The 17,038-nt window shown below is 36.6% G+C and overlaps 1 protein-coding gene across 4 annotated transcripts in view; it reads right to left on the bottom strand.

Moving 5' to 3' along the window:
- The window catches only part of LOC132914595 (uncharacterized), a 56,587-nt gene extending 45,557 nt beyond the window's left edge, over positions 1-11,030 (bottom strand). For 3 of the 4 annotated variants that reach the window (XM_060973819.1, XM_060973823.1, XM_060973821.1), the window contains exons 1-3: positions 10,556-11,030; positions 8,591-8,650; positions 344-408 (exon numbers count right to left, since the gene is read on the bottom strand). In XM_060973819.1, coding sequence (XP_060829802.1) covers positions 344-387 — 44 coding nt within the window. In that variant the 5' untranslated portion in view covers positions 388-408; positions 8,591-8,650; positions 10,556-11,030. The remainder of the gene's footprint in view (positions 1-343; positions 409-8,590; positions 8,651-10,555) is intronic. The other variant, XM_060973820.1, reaches the window with a different exon arrangement.
- Between the last annotated feature and the right edge of the window lie 6,008 nt (positions 11,031-17,038).

Below are 17,038 nucleotides of genomic sequence, written 5' to 3'. Positions count from 1 at the left end.
ATTTTGGACGTTACTTTTATTCGAAGCGAAGACTAAATTTTTCTTGAAAAATAAAAAGAAATGTTTCTTCGCATCGATCTTCAAACATTAGTGTTTTAACAACTTTGTAGATAAGGCGGATATTTGGATGATCTCGTTTAGCTGAGACACCCTGTATACCTTAAAGGAAGAAGAATAAAGGCTGGATAGAAGAAAGCTTTCTCGAATTATTATTACAAAGGCTCGAGTTACGGCGATCTGAATATCGCGATTGATTTATGGAATATGAAGGAAAGTAAAAGCCGTACGAAACAAGTTTTCATCTCTATTCCCGGCCATTTGTCTTACAAAGAGTTCTACTTACTCTGGAGCAGGATTTCTCCAGCGTTGCGTTCCAGTCCACGCCATCGGGCATTGATCGCCCCCGACCTGGAACAAACAACAGTTCTGTGAATTTTCGTCGATCTCGTGTAGTTTCGAGCGAAAGAAACGGAAGCCAGATAAGACACGATTGTTCCTAGAAATTAGAGTTCCGTATCTCACCGGTTATGTACAGAGACGAGAAAGTGAGATTTTGCATGTTACAAATTAAACATCTGTTTAATCTACTCTATCAATGGCGTACGTTTATTATATATTTTTCCCCTTATCTTCTCTTACAGAATATAAATGACGACGTTAAGTCGGATAAAGCTGGCATACTACGTACATCGTCAATATTTCAAGGTTCTCGACTAAAGTGATCAACGTGTACTCTCCTACAATATCGTCAACATTGAGAATCTTGAAATATCGACGATATTATCGATTACAAGAAAGCACCCTTATACGCAAAATAACAAACAGGGGGATGATACGTAGTGTCGCTAATCGGATTTTAATTGAAACGTTAATGGCAGTAACCGTATATTATGATATATAAATATGCTATACAATGGCGAAAAGAACGAAAGGGGAAGCAGAGATTCGGAACGATAGATCGGTTAGTTATGAAAATTTTTTGCAAACGCGGCAGAACGAGTGCAAGAGGGACTCGCAGTTTCAGCAGTATTACGACCGGTGGTGCTCTTCAAAACGCGCGAAGGGTAGGCACAGCTTTTTCCTCTTCCCTTTTTCGGCCTGTGGTCTCCTTCTCTCTTTCGTCTCCTCTCTCAGGACCCTTTTCTTCCTGCCGGTAGTATCTGTCTCGTCCCACGATTCTACTTCTACTCTCGACGTTGCTATCATCCATCCCTTGCCTCCCTACGCCATTCTTCCCACTTCTCCCCACCACTCTTTGAACGTTTCACTTCGCAACTTCTCTCTTTCTCTCTCCTTCTCCACCCTGCACCCTCCACTTCCCCTCTGTTCTGTCTGCTCCCTTCCTCCAGTTCCTCCATCCATCCCTTGCTCGACTACTCCTTCTCCTTCTCTCTTGTTCCTGACCTTTTCTATTCAAGAGACGTGATTGCAGCTTGCATATTTCACGAGACCAACCTCGAAGCAGTATGCTCGTCCCTACCCATCCATCTATCCGTCCATCCAGCCGCGTGTGTATCCGTCTGTTCGTCGACACAACCTAACCTTGCACTTTTCGACGCATCGCTAACGTTTAACCCCTTCGCGCATTCCCTCTTTCTAATGCTTTGTGCCGTGATTAACCTTTATAGAGATATCGTTATTTGTAGCGGAAATTTACAATGCAAATCATGCGCCCTGCTTTTACGCGCTGATTAGCTTGTCCAGGTGGCGTTAAATCAACAAATCGTAGATAAACATGATAGCGAGATCAGCTTGTTCTTTTCGACGTGTTTGTTTTGATCACACGTTAGGAACGTTGTAGTACAGCCAACTTCTCCCAGCCACGTTTGCTCAACTAAGCCTCCTGCTAAGCGACGCGTTCAAAATGTTTTGCCAGGGCAAATCACGCAGGGGAAAAATTCAATTGGCTGCTTGCATCAATCGCAGCTTTCAATCAATTTTCAATTTCACTGGGTGGGATCATTGTCACATCAGACAAAATTGTCCATGTCAATGGGATACAAGTGCATAAAGTCGTTCTTCCATGTATGTGTATATTCGACAGCTCATAAACTAAGAGGTGAAAGTCGTTGAAAATTCCTGTATAAGATAATAAGATATCTACCGTGAATCAAACGATAAATACATACAACTTAATACATATGGACACTTTATCTACAGTTATCTTCTTTCTTTTCACTTTTAAATGTATTATTCGACTTACTCCTCGTAGCGATAAATCGTCGAGTGGAGCGAAAAGATTTGTTAACCCTGTGATAATTAAATTTACTTATTAGAAAATAGAGTAATAACAAGTAAATGTAAATTTCTTCGACGCTTTCTACGGCCGTAAACAACAAATTAGATCTTTTTTACTTGAAAGCACAACGCTCGGGTAGTTGTTTCTTGGAGTAACTCATAATAAAGCTTTCACAGCGGTTTCATAAATACCGCAATTAGGGTACGCAGATTATCACCGAATAATGCGAGTAATGTGAATAATATGACACGACGCGCTTAATGGGTTGTTCTCTCCCTTCTCGGCTGCGATACTATCTTATTTCTGCTTCGCGTAAAAACCATACTGTATGCTTCATCCTAATATCAAAATGGGTATTTTCTTTTCCATTCGAACCTAATCAGTTTCTCTGTATCTAAAACACATTGCGTAACTATATGGAAAACCGAAAGAAAGAGTTACACGAAGGGAAGATGGAAAATTGAAATAAACGAGAATTAGATTAGCGGCGATTAGAACAAAGGAAAAGTGAGAACTTACTCCTCGTGATATGCCTCCATTGTTGTTGCAATGGATATTTCTCAAACTATTGTCATTCGTTGTACTGCGCTTAATACAGTGTACTGCTATCAACTATTTTACAAGCAACCATAAATTGCAAACGTTTATCGAGTAGCGTTGTAAAAAACAGAAAACACAACATTAATGTTCTAAATATCGTTTTGGAAGATCGGTAGGTATATTAATATATAAAAGTAACTGATTATGTTAGCGTGACGAATATGGCAACACGCGATAACCAGTGGCTGTAGAAGCGGCAAAGGAATAAAATCTCTCGATATCGTCGCCCTATATCTGATGGTAATCCAGTGGAGGCTGTCACGCGAAAACACGTTTTGCATGCTAAATCGGCGGACCGAATAACCGAGAGAAGCAGTTCAAATTCTCTGACCAGAGAAGCCGCCGCTGTCGGAAATCGATATCTGCCTCGAACGAGCGCTTCCCGTTCTACGATGCAACCGATTCCTTCTACCTTTCCTTCCAACGTACACATTGTAGTTACACACAGATTATATAATATCAGCGCCCGTGTATCTGTGTACGTAAATCGATTTTATCAGCGTGGAAGCGGCAACGAGATGGCACCGTTCGCCCTATATGCATAGCCATAGGTATAGCCATAGGGTATAGCTATAGGCATAACTATCTTAGCTGAACTCGCTTCGTACTTCTGAAATATGTATCAGAGGTGTCAAAGATGTTTCGATTCCAATGTCCTGAGATCCGTGTCACGATCGAATTCAGATTCCATTTCTCTGCTGCACCCATGACAACCAGAAATCAGACGATTTCGTACGATAGTAATATCGTTGCGCAGAAACTTTGTTTATTCGAATAATCGACATGGAAATACGATAGATGTAGAGATACTAAAACATTTTACTATAATATTATTATAAAAAATTACGAATAGCCATTTTTTTATTGATATATAATATTGATAGGATTATATAATGAAAAATAAATTTCACTATTATTTCACTTGACTAATAGGTTTATCCATTAAATTACTGTTATTAGCATATTTATCTATTAAACTGAAGCATTGTTGTTTTCTTTTAAATATGCAAATAAAATGGTCTTATTTAGAAAGAGAGAACAATGCGATCATATCAACTTTACTATTCTATACTGTATGTGTATATATACTACGTTACAACTATGTTCATACATATGTATAGTGATTTCTATCTTATAATTTCGATAAAAGAATCGGAGATCTATCTGCCTGTACCCAACCACCGTGAACAATTGCTTTTCGTACGAGGAATTTTACGATACTTCGAGACAGAAGCGAATCTGCTGTAATTACGAGAACCTTACACAATCAACGCGTGTAACGTTAAATGTAAACTACGAAAGCGAAATGTTTACGCAGACGTTCACATGTACATTACCGTGTATGAATATCTAGACGCGTGGTGTAATCAGATCAAAGCTTGATATTTCTATTCAATTTTGAATGCACGTAATATGCAAAAATATATGAAATATTCAGAGTATCTATTTATCGATACCTCATTTGCTCATTCGGTCCTTGAGGTGATTTTTGATTTTTACATTCTTATTCCTTTATTCCTTTTACATTCTATTTCCTTTACTCGTTACTGTATCGTACATGCGTATAAACTTAAGACCTAGTATGAAATTATCATTGTTAGAGCTAAAAAGAAATAACCTATATAGGTTATATACATATGTTATACATATATAGGTTATATACATATGTTATACATATGTGTATATATATATATATATATATATTATTTACTATTATTATATAATATTTACTATATATATATAGTAGTATAGTGTATATATATATATATATATATAGTAGTAAATATGCATACACAGTTCTGAGAATTAAGATACAAAACACTACTGAATCTGTCTGTTTCTTGTAACTAAATACATACATACATACATACATATATATATATATATATATATATATATATATATATATATATATATATATATATATTGGCACTGCCTCTAGCTCTCTTATCACAACTGATTTCTTTGCGTAATTCTTTCTTTGTCTTATGTTTGTTCTCCTTTTCACCACGTATTTCCTTACATTTCCATATACTTCATTACATTTGCTATGCTCTCATAAGACAAATTCCAGCTTAGGTTCCACTTTGAACTCGTATAAATATGCACAGCTTAATGATAAAGCAACGTAGAGTGGGAAAAATATTCGATTCCATCACTTTCTACAAAGTTCGTTGCAAACGAGATTCTGCTCTCTATTTATGGCTTAGACTACAGCTAATTCTCTCACCGCACCGGTGAGATAGGTGAAGCGTAACGTTATGTAAGAGGCACCGATAGAGAAAGTACGAAGGCAAACTCTGGCAACGAAAGCAGCAGAGTTAATCCTCCAGGCAAAAAGCAGTAGGGATCATCGCACAAATTCAAGTTTATCATGTCATTGTATATATATATACAACGTGTTTGTTTATTCAATACCAAAACTCTATAACATCACATATTTAGTGTGTATTTAAATTCATCGGTAGACATTGTACATGTTTATGCAAACTCATAGTTTCATCGGCACATCTAATGAATTGAAACTTAGATACTATTCCTTTGAAAACAAAAACTTTGATTCCTTGCAAGAGTTATCTAGAATGAAGTTTCATAACTGTTCTAAGAAATCTGTGTCATAACCGTTCTCCACCATCACTACCTATATAGACAAAAAAGTCGAACAAAAGATCGTGATTTTGCAAATTCATATGGAAATTTGCAAAATCAGCTGGTCTGCGCTCATACTTTTCTTCATCGCTGCATGCAGAGTGGGAATGTATCGCCCAAGCTCGCATTACCTTTTTTATTGCCTAGTTGTACCTCTTCGGTGATTATCCATGCACGCTAAAATCGTCACTGACGTAAGATTCAACAGAGACAAAAAATCTACAACCGAAGAACAATCTATAATACAAATGAATCCGTGTTGATTAACACCAGGAAGATTCTCATTTCCATAAACTAAAATGTTTGTCGAAAAATGGTAGCTTCATTTGAGGTTAGAATAAAAGGGTGGGGACTGTGTGAAATGCAGGACACAGCGTTCCCACATCTTGTATATTCTATTGCATCCAAGTTGGTGTATATGTATGTTGTACATGTATATGGAAGAAAGGGGGGAGGCGTTAACATCCGCGTTTCACTGTTTTGTCGATCAGCGCCACGTACGTTTAATGCTATCAAGATTCTCGAATTTTTATATTTCTATCTTCCTCGCATTTTGGCAAGAACAAAAGATTTACAATATTTTAAGATACTGCACATAGAACTGAGACGAGAAATCGCGCTTCAATTGCTTGAATTTCTTCAATGCGAAAATTTCCCTCACCAGAGCAGTCCGCGCAGAGTCGGCCATATTTCAGTCCCATTGAAAACCTAGCTTGAGATTTTAAAACGAATACTACTCTGCAAAACTTTTATGGATCTTGGTGAAATCGATTCTCGAATTGCTGAAGAGAATTGAAGAACAAAGTTACCCGAACTGCAGCAACTTGACTAATCTAAACGAAGCTAATACTGTTTTCTTCTCCGGTCATCTTGTATCATTATGATCCATTTCTCCGTCGAACAAATAACGACGGATACGATCGAAGAAATTATCGAAGCGGCGCAAGATCGTCGGCAATTTTGCAATCGTCCAAAGCATTTTAGGAAATTAAATGAGGTTAACTTTCCCTCAATTCCTAAGTTTTTATCGACTTAACACGCTAGCCTGCGGAAATACACACTCGGGTTTATCTAAATGTAAGCAGAACTCGATTCCATGTATCCTGGTTTGTATATCGCTGTAGTTACCGAAAATTCCTGCAGACTGCACTCTCGAACCGTGATTCGATGCGTGTATCTATGACGTTTGTTTGTGGTACACCAAAACAGACAGGGTTTCCACTCTCAAGTATTACTTTGACAGCATATATATATGTATATATTGTACAGATGTTCGTATATTTGATGAATAAACTCCCATGTATATTCGATATATATATCGAAAGTATTTGAATACTTGTGAAAACTTCTCATGTATATAACATACAAAAGATCTTGAAATTTTATCGAAGGTATCTCGCGAGTATGCATCGTTAAGGAATTGTTGACAAGCTAGCAACGCACTCTGCCAATTCCATTTCGATGATGCTCGAACAGAAGTAACACTAAGGCTAGAGAATTTTTTAAGGATTATTTAACGATCTATGACATATGTATGTTGGGAGTCTCCAACGTCGTGCTTTTCATACATATGTAGGATTAAGATCAAAATAAATTTCTTCGTGGATCAATCGCTTGTGAATTTCTATGAAGCAAAACGTTTATTTTTTCCAGGAAATCATTCAAGCGTTTCACTTAAAAACTGAATTTATAGTGTAGCAGACTAATAAATTCCAGAATCTTTTAAGATTCTTTTTGATAAGCTAGAATCTAGAAAATTAAAAAATGTTGACGCGAGTACAAGTCATTTGACTCAGATTGATTATGAAAGATGTTAAAGTATGTTTGTTTAGCCACAGGGGATTTAAATTCCAGTAATACGAAAAAATATGTTTTACATGTAAGAATTTAAACATATTCAGTAAATTTTTACAGTGCATATCACACAAATTGTTCATGCAGCATCCAGCTAGTATCAGGTACTTCAAGTATTTCATCAGTGTCTGTAAGTCCATAGTTGACAATCGCTAATTTAGATAATTATCCTGAAAAAAATTCGGTCCATGTTCGTTGTCCGAATTTTAAGTTTACGAATGTCGAGTAATAAGCGAAACGTATCGTATTTATAATTGAGGAATTGAACTAAAATTAAATTCTATATTAGCAGGTTGTATTCGAAATATAAAACGAAATAGAGGAAGTGGAAGCACGAGCAGCAAAATTTCAACAAGAGAAGCTAATTCTAATAATATCTCGTGTTTGAAATCTTCGTCCTGTGATCTGTGACACACAACGCTACCGTTTATAAATATTTGGATACTTTCGTCTATGTATACTATCAGCATTTCGATTAACACAATGTGTATAAATTAATGATGAATTAATAATCAGAAGCAGCGCTCGTTATAGCCTTTATATAAATTCAGCCAACTATAAACTTAACCTTAATTCTTTTATTCTAACCTCACTTTCGTTCGAGTAAGCCATAAGCAAAGCAACTTTCAATGTTTTAAGAAAATTTTCAACGTAAAATTCAAGCTAGAAATTATCGATATTAAAGATGATTCTTTCATACTTTTCTTTGGTAAGAATAGAAAGACACGGTTGAATCGGAAATGATTCAAAGAACGCAATTAAACGAAAGGATTAAATTACCTACTAAAAAATGTAACAATAATATATATTTTATTCTTTACTATATATGTTACTATATAAATTTATTGTTGCATTAACGTTCTAAGCTTTTCTGCTATTTTAAAAGAATATTCTTAACTTAATCTATAATGCAAAAATTAAATAATCTGAAGCTAGCATTAAATAACATGCTGACTTTTAAAAATTCATTCAATGGCATCGTAATATCCTATTATATATAACTACAATAGTTATAAAGAATAAAAACACTGCAGTTCAATTTATCCATAATTTCCTACTTAAAATACTTTATGACAAGCATAACGCTCTTAGACAACACTGTATTCAATTGGTTGCGATGTGATCTAATAACCTAATGATACACCTAGTATACAAAAATGTGCGTGCGAGCAAACGGAAGTTAGCTGGTCCAGCGGTGACTAGCTCTGCCGCTAACTTTAACTTCTTCCTATAATATCGATTTCGTACCTTAAATGATCCACGCGATTCTCGTTGCACGATCCATCGTTGTCCCGAAAACGTATTGCTCTGGAACGTAAATGAAATGCTACGGTTAAACCTTGTTCGAACATGATTTCATTAAAGAAAACGTAGTATTCCGTCAGCGATTAATTTCAATATATGAATCATCTCTTTATACCATTCTTCGTTGCGAGAAATCAATGAATATTCTTCCTAACCTCAATCGACTATGTCGTGAAAAACAAAGGCATTCATTTAAATTTCAAGGTAAATCAATGACGTAGAATCATTTCTATATACCGTTCTTCGTCATGAATCACGAAACATCAAAGAAATTTTCCCTAACCTCAATCGACTATTTCGTCGAAACAAAAACTAGTTTAATTTTCAAGACAAATCAGCCGGAATTATTTAATCCTACAAGATGTACTGACATTTTCCGCTAGTAATTGACTAATTAAGAAGAAACTCATTTCATGTACGAATTCTTCGAGTATCCGATGTTGAGACGCAAAGTGTAGATTAAATGTAAGATTAAACGCAAGACTAAACGCGAGTTTTTAATCAACGACGAATTAACGACACTATAATTATCAACGATCTTGTATCAAAAACTGGAAAATGCAGAAACAGCTGATATTATTTTTTATTCTCTGCGATTCGTTGATATGTGCGCGCACACATATGCACACAGAGTTTCAAACGAATGGCTATACCTAAGAATAGCCTAGGTAAACCAGGTCACGTTCAATGTTTGCGTGTTCTTTTTTTCGCAGGAGAGACACGCGGTAATGCCACTTTAAACAATCCTCCTTGCTCCTCACTCTTCGATTATATCACCTCGTCCCTATGCGAGTGTCTATGAAATATTGCGTTGCAGTGAATTTCGTGGCGTATCCGAAATCCTAACATATGTGTATTACACGATGTGTATTGCAACGATCCATTTCATTCATAGTGTGAATGCAGCGTGAACTTGAAAGGAACAAAGAAAATCGCAAAAATCTCAGACGATTCAAAAGATGAATCACCATGAGCAAGCAGCCCAACGTACTAACAGTTGGATTACGTAAGTAAGCTACTACATACGCTGAAAGAATCGCACCCATCGATGACAGCGAACAACGCAATCACAATGAAGACAGCTATTAAAAGAAGAACTCCTGCCTCATCCTCGACTATCTAATCTGGTAACGCTTACCGTTCACCGTTTTTGACCCTATCAAATCTGCCTCAACACATGACAAATCTATGTGCGAGTTAGCCAAGCCTCAAACCTTAGAAAGTAAAGATCGTTGGCGTTATTTCGTCGAGAAGGAGATTCGCGACGACTATGCGAACCTCGATCGATCGGAGAACCGCGAAAGTGGCTAATCAATTTTTCCTCGACTTCAGACAGAATACGCAAGTATATTAATTAAAGAACATGTTTTCATTCCAGTTGTCCATGAAAACTCCAAATTATTGGTAAATATGTTCTTGAAGCTTGCCACGAATTAACATTCTGTAATCATATTAATATATGGATTGTTTCTGCTTCGAAGCAGATACACACTGTGAATGTGTACACTATATAAACACTGTATATATATATACACACACGCGTATATATATATATACATATTATATATTAACAGGTGTATTTTCATTAATAAACATATAACTTATAATTCTAATTTCCATTTCTTTTCCAATATTTCTTATATATACATATAGTTGGTCCGCTACAAATGAAATGGAAAGGACGCGACGGCCATTTTTCGACCTCGCGATATAAATTTTCTGACAGATACACAATAATCGACACTAAGAGAGATATCACCGTGGAATTATATTAAGTCGAAACAATATACCCAGGTTTATCCTCGGCAACGTTTTTGTTCAATTAGACGCGTCGTGAAAACACGGTCGTTTATATTGACAAGACTTTACACGAACGACAATACGGATCGAAAGAGTGAATAAACATACCTTCTTAGCGCGAAACTCGCGCCTATTTAGCTCTTAAAATACGACGTGTTAATCCAATATGGCAGAACACACACATGTCAAAACAAATCGGCGAGTGGCGCGGAATGACGCGACGACGCTACACAACTCTACACAGCTACACGCTACACGTTCGTATTCACTTCACCCGAACGTCGGATCGATATAGTTTTCGGAGCAATTTTAGACATATTCGATGTGGCTACTGGAAACGTAGACAAAATTTACATGACACATCTGTTAGAATATCATTCTCGGATCAATACGCAGAGTGTGTCGAAGATAATACAAGTTGTGATTGGAAGAAACTGTTCTTTCGATCACAGAACTGTAAACTCGCTGGTTTCGAGAGGCACGTAGACGACCAAGTTCCGTCGGTGACTGGCAACGCGAAGCTACATGCTACGTCGCGACTCGCGGCACTCATTGGCAACTTGGTGCCAGACCAGGGAAAACCGAATACGCCCGAACGCTAAACCGAGTATGTAGCGACCCGAAGAGAGGCGCTGCCTCTCTCGACTCCCGACGTCGTTCATCGAAATTGCAGTGACGCTCAATTCGAATCGTTCTCTTTTTACTCTTTTATTCTTATTACAATGTGTTATGAAAGAAGCGTCACCTTTTCGTTTTACCGTCACCTTTTCTTTAGTATTATGACAATCTTGTGTTATATATATGCGTCACATGCAACACTTTAAAATTTATTTAACAATGTAAAGGGACACGGCTGTCATGATTGTATCGATCAAATTTGAAACCGATCTGAAAGCGCAATATATTACATAGAAATACATATATCATAGTTAATATAGACGTTGATAGAACACCTAAGTTGTGATAGCTGATTCAAGGAAATGATTGGTCAATCGAAGCTTTGCATTCATATAAAGTGAAGATTCAAGAATTTGCAAACACTATTTATAGGAGTTACAAAAGGCATTATGAATTAACAATTGTATATCGGTCATCATAGTCTCCAAACTTCATTGAAAAACGTTGAATACAGTGAATGCAGCGTGCAAAGAAATTCGATCAAAATTTGAGTAGGGATTTAGAACCAAATAACACTAAATATAATAAAAGAATTAATATGAACGTGAACGCTGGGATTGGCAATTGGATTAACAACGACAAGAGATGTGGAAGATGTAAATGAGAGAAATTTAACCTTATCCGATACAGTAACGACATTTTTATTGTCATCGTGTACATATATGAGAATATTTTATTCAGATAAAAATCTGGAGCAACTGTTTATCTTCATCTAATGTTTCAAACCAGATAGTAATAATCTTCAAGTTTTTAATGATATCCAAATAATTTCCGAGCTTTATCCCAGTTTCCCTAAGTGTTCTAATCCTTATGAAGGGAGTATATATGTATCTACAAAGAATAGGAAAGACAGATTGTAAAATTATGAATTCACATGAATTTTATTTCCAAGAAAAGCTACTTTAGGTGTAGCTAAGCACGTTTATACCAAACTTGCATTTACTTGATTATATCGATATTAAGGCAAGTACTTATTTCAGATTAAAGGTAAAGTTCAATCGAAAACGTTAACATCGATTACCGTTGCTTAGAAAGGATAAACTATGTCAACAATAAGAATTTTCACCAACGATATATAAATATACATATATGTATATATAAATTTCTGATAGCACATAAATCTGTATTATATGAAAACGACGGATACAGTTGATAGTCGAGCAGTTAATCAAGCCTAGACTATCATCCGGTTGGACATAGTCCAACGTTTCCTCCATCTGCCTACGCTTGCACAGCGGTTCAAACGTGTTCCGTATAATCGAGTTTCGGCTGAATGTATTTTTTCCATACAACATATGTTCCACGAAATGTGAAATCGCGCGATTTGCATACATTAAGTACGTAAGTAGTTACCCTGCATCGAAGATACACATCTCAATAAGCTCGAAATGATCCATACAAAGAATTCTAATCGCCATAACTCGACTGTCTGGTCTCATGCAAGGTTCATCCCCTGTCGCCTTGTCCCTACTATCCTCCCTTCTTTAGTTCCTCTTCTTCAAGGACTCATACGTGACTCCAACTTTGATACGTCAACAAAATTTGCCCTGTGTATGTTCCCGCATAGTCTGGACCAAGCAACTTAAACATTGCCTTTAATTCGTCTCGGTGCTCGAATCTTCACTCCAATGGAATTAGGAAAGGAAATTTCCCCGAGAAGATTGCACGAATAGGTGACTCGATAAAATGAAACCTGAACGTGGGTGAACCACTTCGGAACGATTTTACTGTACTCGTAGCGTGCTCCTAATCTGGGATAAGAGGACAACGAGAGAGGGATAAAGAAACTAACTATAAAGAAGAGAAAGCATGTTTTTAGCGAAGAGAGGCGTGAGAAAACGTCGGAATGAGAATGAAGTAAAGGAGATGAGCTAAAGGTAAAGGAGAAGAAGCAAAGGTTGAAAGAAGGGGAGAGAGGACAAGGAGACAAAACGAGACGTAGAAAACAGTTTTATGCGCAAATGTAGAGAGGAGCGGAGCGCGACGGATGAGAGAAAGACGAGTGCAAGAAAAGTCTTGAGTTACAATACAGCCACGTCACACCGTGCCCGTAGACGTCGTTCGTGCTTCCCCTCCATGGTTTCGCGACTCTTCAACCCCTTTGCACAGCCTCTTGTTACACGGTTACCCTGCCCTTCCCTCTTTAAGGCTTCGTTTAGGATGGGGTTACCGGTCGTTACGGCCAGTTTCGAGGGTACTCTTTCCACGCGTACGACACGAAACACGGACCCGTGTACGCTAAGTAGGAGCATCAAAAGAAGAAAAGCCTCTTTCGCATGGTTCTCTGCTTTCTAACTTGGTCTCTTTCTTTGGTTTCTGCTCTAGTCCCTCCTCGTTATCCTCTCTTTTGTAGAGAGATTAAAATCGTCCCTAATAAACTAAGCGAATGCTCGTCGTCGTTGAGACGTAGTCGACGAGTGGAAAAGCATTAGCGAACGAACACCGACGGCGAAACATTGGCGAGGATCGGTTCGAAAAAGTTGCAAACTTTTTCAAGGCGAGCACAGATCGTTCGAAACAAAGACGAATCGGTTTATCTTTCTCTCTCGTTCTCTCTCTCTTCCCTGCATGTTTGAGAACACAGAGGCGCAGAGATCGAATCTTCGCGGACGTAAAATGTCAGGGAAGCATAGGTATGTCGTTAGCAAAATGAGAAACAATGTTCGCCGAAGCACGTTGTACCGGTAACTAGTTGAAGCGCACAAAGAGGATCTTTCGTTAACGGACAGACAAAGGAAGAGAGGGATGGAATAGAGACGAACGGACAAACAGACGCGCGCCGACGCACACTGATGTACAGCAAGGGATGGACGAGCAAATGGACGAACATGGAACGCGAGAGACGCGATATGTAAAGCGATACGAAGACTAGCAAGCGTCCCATGTATGTTCCACGAGATCGTGAAGCTACGTCCTTACTAAAGCAACAACGAGGAACTTCCTGTTGATATTTCACGTTTTCTGAAAATGTTGTCCTGATTGTTATTCAATGTTCCTTCATTTTTCTTCACATTTCTATGTAATTCTATCCGCCAACAAAAGTTGCAGCTTCTTGCTTATTTCCGTTTGGAGCGAACGAAAGCAAAGAGAAATAAAATAAAATAAAATAAAAATCAAATAGAAATGAAAAAAACATGACAATACATGACACTTCAAAGTGTTTTTATCGCTAGGAATAAATACCTACAGTGCTGGACAAAAGTATTGGCACAGCAAGATTGTTATGATACAAATGCTTATAACTATTAAACAAATTGATTTAAACAAAAAACTTTTTGACGTATTTATTTATTATCTATCCTAGTTTATTACATAACAAGAGCAACAATATAAATAAAATAATACGCAAAATAATAACAAAAATATATTTTTTGAACATTTTATGGGTGGACAAAAGTATTGGCACAGTAGAATATTTACGCTTATAACTAATTACATAATAAACTTCTAATATTTTGTTGGCAGTCCTTTTCTTTTAAGGACTTCCTTTAATCTTCTTAATTATAACACTCGATCAGTGAAACTGGAGACTTCAGTTATTAAACAACAAAAAACCAAGAAAGAGTAATAATGTCTAGAAAAACGAAAGAAACCACAATTGAAGAAAGAAAAATAATATTAAATTTATATAAGATGAATAAATCTTACAACGAAATTGCACAAATCATAAACAGAAGTCGTTTTACTGTGCGTTCAGTCATAAAACGCTTTAAAAGTGAAGAAAATCTAGAGAATCAAATTAGGAGTGGTCGCCCTTCTAAGGTAACAATTCGAGAAAAAAGGAAAATCGTAAATATTGTAAAGAAGGATTCAAAAACTAATTCGACTGAAATTGCTTCGATGTTAAAAGCTGAGTGTGAAAAAGAAGTAAGTACCAAAACTGTACGTAGGGTATTGAAGGATGCCGGTTATTCTGCCCGTGCAGCACGAAGAAAGCCCTACATCAGTAAAATAAACCAAAAGAAAAGAGTGGAATTCGCGAAAGAGTTTGTTACGAAAGATACTGATTTTTGGGAAAAGATCATGTTTTCAGATGAAAGTAAGTTTAATATTTTTAAATCTGACGGCAGAATATTAGTATGGCGAAAACCCAACACAGAGATGGACGAACTGAATCTGCAAGCCACCATGAAACATGGGGGTGGTGGTTTAATGGTGTGGGGATGTATGGCATCATCGGGTGTAGGAGAACTTATATTCATTGATGAGATAATGGATAAATATGTATATTTAAATATACTCGAGCAAAATCTTTTGAAAAGTACTCAAAAATTAAACCTCCCCAGGGATTTCTATTTTCAGCAGGATCGAGATCCTAAACATATGGCGTATATTGTTCGTCAGTGGATAATATATAATACTGCCCACACATTAAACACACCACCTCAAAGTCCCGATATGAATCCCATTGAGCACGTGTGGAACGAATTGGAAAAAAGAATTAGGAAACATAATATCACAAGCAAGTCTGAACTGAAGAAAGTTCTTCTGCAGGAATGGAGCAATATTGTACCTGAATTCACTAAAAAATTAGTCCACTCGATGCCCAGAAGATTAAAGGAAGTCCTTAAAGGAAAAGGACTGCCAACAAAATATTAGAAGTTTATTATGTAATTAGTTATAAGCGTAAATATTCTACTGTGCCAATAGTTTTGTCCACCCATAAAATGTTCAAAAAATATATTTTTGTTATTATTTTGCGTATTATTTTATTTATATTGTTGCTCTTGTTATGTAATAAACTAGAATAGATAATAAATAAATACGTCAAAAAGTTTTTTGTTTAAATCAATTTGTTTAGTAGTTATAAGCATTTCTATCATAACAATCATGCTGTGCCAATACTTTTGTCCAGCACTGTACTTCAGTAATGTCGGTGTGGACGCAATGTTCTGCAAGTTGATATGTATTTGTTGGATAGTTGCTTGTTATTGCTTCAATGAAAGCGCAGCTTAAGACTTTGTCTTAAGGATAATTATCACGACCCTTGATCTTCCTCACAAAAATCGGAGGAAAAAAAAGATTGACAAAAATCACGCAACGACGATGAATGTATAATTAACAAAAAGTAGATGATCGTATAAAATAGTTTACCATTAGCGTGTCGATGTTTGCGCTCGGTCATTATTTGATGGCCGTCTCGCAATGCGAATACACGGTGAATCGAGTGGCGCGGCGCATTGCGACAGTTTGTCGAGAACTAGCTAGCAGATATACAGTGCTGGACAAAAGTATTGGCACAGCATGATTGTTATGATAGAAATGCTTATAACTACTAAACAAATTGATTTAAACAAAAAACTTTTTGACGTATTTATTTATTATCTATTCTAGTTTATTACATAACAAGAGCAACAATATAAATAAAATAATACGCAAAATAATAACAAAAATATATTTTTTGAACATTTTATGGGTGGACAAAACTATTGGCACAGTAGAATATTTACGCTTATAACTAATTACATAATAAACTTCTAATATTTTGTTGGCAGTCCTTTTCCTTTAAGGACTTCCTTTAATCTTCTGGGCATCGAGTGGACTAATTTTTTAGTGAATTCAGGTACAATATTGCTCCATTCCTGCAGAAGAACTTTCTTCAGTTCAGACTTGCTTGTGATATTATGTTTCCTAATTCTTTTTTCCAATTCGTTCCACACGTGCTCAATGGGATTCATATCGGGACTTTGAGGTGGTGTGTTTAATGTGTGGGCAGTATTATATATTATCCACTGACGAACAATATACGCCATATGTTTAGGATCTCGATCCTGCTGAAAATAGAAATCCCTGGGGAGGTTTAATTTTTGAGTACTTTTCAAAAGATTTTGCTCGAGTATATTTAAATATACATATTTATCCATTATCTCATCAATGAATATAAGTTCTCCTACACCCGATGATGCCATACAT

This window comes from Bombus pascuorum, chromosome 15 (genome assembly GCF_905332965.1).
Source record: "Bombus pascuorum chromosome 15, iyBomPasc1.1, whole genome shotgun sequence".
Lineage (NCBI taxonomy): Eukaryota > Metazoa > Arthropoda > Insecta > Hymenoptera > Apidae > Bombus > Bombus pascuorum.
The sequence above is the reverse complement of the archived record's forward strand: the minus strand, read 5'-3'. Positions and strand labels throughout refer to the sequence as shown.